Here is a 2,614-nt window from a genome sequence, read left to right as displayed (position 1 = left end):
CAGCTACCCTATTCACACTCAGGTCCTCATGCACTGGCTCCACGCTTCCCACCCATGTTCTGATATGCCCTTAACTGCCTGGATTTCCTACCAGGATGTTTTCTTTTTGGTTGCCTCCCTCTTAGAGTTTCAAGGTGCTGCACAACGTTAATAAGTTAGGAGGCCTTAAAACCTGTTGCAGAAATGCCACCCAGGTCACTTAATGCCATATTAACATGTCCATTCTGCATCTGTACAGGTGGATTGTGCCATTCCTACGGGCTGTGGACCACAGGAATGAAGTGAGTAAAAGTGAGTAGGATCAACAGGTTGACCATTGCCACAGGATCTTTCGGTGGCTCTGCTGCATACATTCCCCTCTGCCCTGCGTTATTCTGCCTGTTTGAGAATGAAGTGGCTACTCACTGGCTGAAAAACAGGTTTCTTCACTTTGTTCATCTGTAGCGAACAGTCAGAAACTCCCGAGCTCCTCCTGGGGGTAAGAGCTAGGGGATGGCCAGCTGGTGCCAAATTTTCCTCCTCCAGTAGCTCCTTCTGAACAGAGAACATAGCATCTTGTAGCTGGCGAGTCCATGCTCTGGCATGATTGGCATCTTCAGGGTCCCTCTTCCTGGTGTTCTCCTCTGGGGCCTGGGTCACTTCAGTGTTGGCTCCATAGAAACCTCTGGTGCTGTTGGTGAAACCTTTGCCCACATTGACCACATGGACTTTCTTTCCAAATCTCTTCTTCTTCTTCCTGGTCTTGTTCTGGAGGAAGAGGCAGGTGAAGACCTGCTTGAAACGCTTGCGGAAATGCTTGGAGATGAGGGCATAGACAATGGGGTTGAGGCAGGAGTTGGCATACGAAAGGCAGTGGGAAGCCAGACGGCAAACATAAGTGGCTCGGTTGAAGGGGAAGTGGCCAAACCAGAAGCACAGGATGACGAGGTGGTGGGGCAGCCAGCAGAGGCAGAACAGGATGGCCACAGCAACAATCATCTTGGTGACCTTCCGCTTGGCCTTCCGGGACTCTGAGATCCTTTCTATGGGACCTACAGAGGTCCACAGGAACTTGATGGTCCTGGCATATGCCAGGCTCACAACGGTCACAGGCAGAAGGTATCCAAAGACAAACGTGAGGATGTCCAGAATCTTCCGGCGCTGGTCCTCCCAGATAGGGACACAGATGGGCACCCCGTGGTAATGGACAATCTGGTAGTAACTGAGATAAGGCCCTGCAAAGAGCAGCGACAGTGACCAGATTGCTACAATGGCCATTCCTGCGTTTCGGGAGGTGCGGAGATCCCGGGACTTCAGTGGGTAGCGAATGGCCAGGTACCTGCCGAGGAGGAGGAGGAGGAGGAGAGACCAAACACAACATGGGTGAGATGAGGTATCGCTCCTGCCACCTGTGCACCCTTTCCCATGCAGCCTCCCATCTTTCCCCCTCCCCACTTCTTGGTAGGTGAATAGAGACCAGGGTCATCCCAACAGCAGGTCTGGGATCTCCGTCATCCAGTCTGCTGTGCTAGCTTGGGAAGGTCATACAGCATGCCTCTTGAACCAGGGAAGAGAAGGACAGGAGCAGGACTCAGAGCCTCCTTGCTTCTCCTGTGGTGTGTTGCTGCCCTGGGGCTTTTGCTGTTTTGGTTTTACATGGTGGACACCAAACCTAAGTATGTGTCTGCACTTCTCCTTCCCAAGTGAGAGCTGGGTAACCAGGCCTAGAGGTTGATTTTGTGCTGGGAGAGGGCATGGGGAGCTGGGAATGGTGGCTCTGCTGGTCCTGCCTCTGGGGACATCCTAAGTTCTTCTTACAGGACACTCAACGTGGTAAGGACTGGCCTTTCTCCCACCCCTTAGCTCAGAGGTGGCAAACACATTGTACCTGCGCTGAGGGACTCATAGGGAAGAGGACACTTACCTGTCAATGGAGACAGCAGCCAGGGTGAAGCTGCTGGCGTACATGGTGAGGTAGATCAGGAAGTGCACAGCCTTGCAGGCAAAGGCCCCAAAAAGCCACCCATCCAGGGTGTAAATGGTGGCCTGGAAGGGGACGCAGCAGATGATGAAGCACAGATCAGCCATGGCCAGGTTAAGGATGAAGAGGTTGGTGGTGTTAATGACTTGGCCGTTCCGCAGCAGCACGGCCAGCACCAGCCCGTTCCCCACAGTACCCAGGAGGAAGATGAGGGAGAAGATGATGGGCACAATAATCCCTGCTGCTCGCAGCTCTGGGTTGTTGGAAGAGGCGTTCCATCCCCCTGGCATCTGCCCATCTGACCATGGGGACCTGTGCGGGAGAAAGAGAGACACAGCACCTATGCATGGCTGTAGGCATGTGGGTGATGGCTGTTGTGGACCACAGTGGCCACCAGAGCTATAGCCCTAAAGTGCCTGACCCCAGCCTCTGTTTGATGTCCACATTTCTCCCAGAGGTGTCAATCCCCATCAGCTGGTTAAATGATGACATCAAGATCCTCGTGATGTCTCCAGCAAGAATGCTGTTGGGATCAGTAAGCCCACATCTGCCCGGCTAGGGTGGAGCTGAAGTCCTTTTCTCCTGCCCAGATTCACATCCCCACCACAGTGTCTCCTTGCTCCCAGCCCCCTGGAGGATGCCCTGCCCTGCTGC

General features: G+C 53.8%; 1 protein-coding gene across 1 annotated transcript; it reads right to left on the bottom strand.

The window, feature by feature from the left end:
- Window positions 1-369: 369 nt before the first annotated feature.
- Window positions 370-2,252, bottom strand: LOC104410414 (galanin receptor type 2-like). Its single transcript, XM_010020563.1, has 2 exons — window positions 1,904-2,252; window positions 370-1,318 (listed from the first exon to the last, which is right to left on the bottom strand). Exons 1-2 carry the CDS (start codon window positions 2,248-2,250, stop codon window positions 370-372), a joined length of 1,296 nt encoding a protein of 431 aa, XP_010018865.1. The 5' UTR covers window positions 2,251-2,252.
- Window positions 2,253-2,614: the final 362 nt, after the last annotated feature.

This window comes from Nestor notabilis, unplaced genomic scaffold (assembly GCF_000696875.1).
Source record: "Nestor notabilis isolate BGI_N333 unplaced genomic scaffold, ASM69687v1 scaffold19318, whole genome shotgun sequence".
In the NCBI taxonomy this organism is placed as follows: Eukaryota; Metazoa; Chordata; class Aves; order Psittaciformes; family Psittacidae; genus Nestor; species Nestor notabilis.
The sequence above is the reverse complement of the archived record's forward strand: the minus strand, read 5'-3'. Positions and strand labels throughout refer to the sequence as shown.

Excerpts from the sequence above, each read along its gene's own strand:
- LOC104410414 (XM_010020563.1), bottom strand. The coding sequence starts at position 2,250 with ATGCCAGGGGGATGGAACGCCTCTTCCAACAACCCAGAGCTGCGAGCA. Across the intron at positions 1,319-1,903 it reads GCTGCTGTCTCCATTGACAG|GTACCTGGCCATTCGCTACC; the intron begins GTAAGTGTCCTC and ends CCTCCTCGGCAG.